The 1425-nt window shown below is 36.8% G+C and overlaps 1 protein-coding gene across 1 annotated transcript; it reads left to right on the top strand.

The window, feature by feature from the left end:
* Positions 1-46: 46 nt before the first annotated feature.
* On the top strand, positions 47-1358 carry Tsp_15319 (putative von Willebrand factor type A domain protein; the record flags this gene model as incomplete). Its single annotated transcript, XM_003370752.1, has 5 exons — positions 47-129; positions 182-488; positions 591-856; positions 968-1129; positions 1189-1358. Coding segments are annotated over 5 exons (988 nt in total), but the record flags the coding sequence as incomplete, so codon positions are not given.
* Positions 1359-1425: the final 67 nt, after the last annotated feature.

The following is a 1425-nucleotide window of genomic DNA, read 5'->3' as shown; positions in this document are numbered from 1 at the left end:
TCTGAACACATTGTGATGACAGCGCTGAATGTTATTGATCTTCCAGAAGGCTATGCTTGTGTTTGTGCGCAGGATATGTTGATGTATCTAGCAGTGCTGATTTGCCACCTGGTCGAGTGTGCACTATACGTAAGCACAAGCAGGTCGTTACATACTTTATAATAACATATACATTTTTTAGAAACATATTGTCCTACTCAGCCAACTGATTTGATGTTTGTCTTAGACGGATCAGGAAGTATAGGTTCAGCTGTATTCAAAAACGAAATTTTGCGATTTTTACGAGAATTCATAAATCTTTTCACCATCGGTTCTAATCATACACGATTAGCAATTATTCAATATAGCGATCAGATCAGACATGAATTAGATTTTAAAGAGGCAAATAGCAAAGCAGAGGTAGATGAAGCACTGAACCGTGTTGAATATTTGACTGGATTGACGAAGACTGGTGATGCACTGACAGATATGTTTAAAATTGGATTCAGGTAAAGGCAACTATTTTTTGGTTTTATTTACTTCAGTGCTTCAGTGCTTTATTTACTTTACTTCAGTTCTACATTTTCTACAAAATTTTTTACCATTTTAAGCAAAAGTCGTGGTGCTAGACCAATTGAGACTGGTGTCCACCGTGTTGCGATTGTGATTACAGATGGCCGTTCACAAGATATTGTAAGTTTCTCTGCAAATGAAGCGAAAAAAAGCAATGTTCTCATGTTCGCTGTGGGCGTTACTGATCATGTCTCTGAGGCGGAGTTGGTTGAAATAGCCGGCTCCAAAGACAGGGTGTTTCTTGTAAAAGAATTTACAGATCTGAACGTCCGGCTGCGTAGTTTGATTCAAAAAGCAGCTTGCCGTAAGTGAATTTCATATTTTGCCTCAAGAACTCAAAAACAGTTCTCCATTAATAAACATTTTAATTTATTGTTCTGCATTCAGTATACATAAAATACTTTTAATTGTTTAGCTCCATTTGTGGCATTAAGCGATAAAAAAAGAAAATGCAATTTGAATGAAACGAGCGCATGTGATGCTTCCAAAAACGAGATATGCATTGTCATTTCAGACAGCTTTTATGTTTGTGACTGTCCAGAAGGATTTAAGCGACATCCTTTGACAGATGTTTGCGGTGAACATTTTTGTAAATTTTAACTATTTGATTTGGTATAATTAGTGTTTTCTTTGCAGGTGGAGATTCTTGTAACCCAGAAGTTAAAACATCTTGTCCTGATCCAGAAATGTGTGAAAAATCACCATATGGTAATTATCGGTGTGTGTGTCCTGATGACTATCATCGTCTTCCTTCTACTGGATTTTGCGGTATGCATTTGAAGTTTTGCTCAATGCTTAATCTCTAATTGCTATATTTTTCTGCAGTGAAAGAACTGTCCGTATCAGATCGTAACAATGGAAGGAGGTCGCTTT

The sequence above is a fragment of the Trichinella spiralis genome (assembly GCF_000181795.1).
Source record: "Trichinella spiralis strain ISS 195 chromosome Unknown Scfld586, whole genome shotgun sequence".
NCBI classification, from domain to species: domain Eukaryota; kingdom Metazoa; phylum Nematoda; class Enoplea; order Trichinellida; family Trichinellidae; genus Trichinella; species Trichinella spiralis.
Note: the sequence above shows the minus strand (reverse complement) of the source record. Positions and strands in the feature narration are given on the sequence as shown.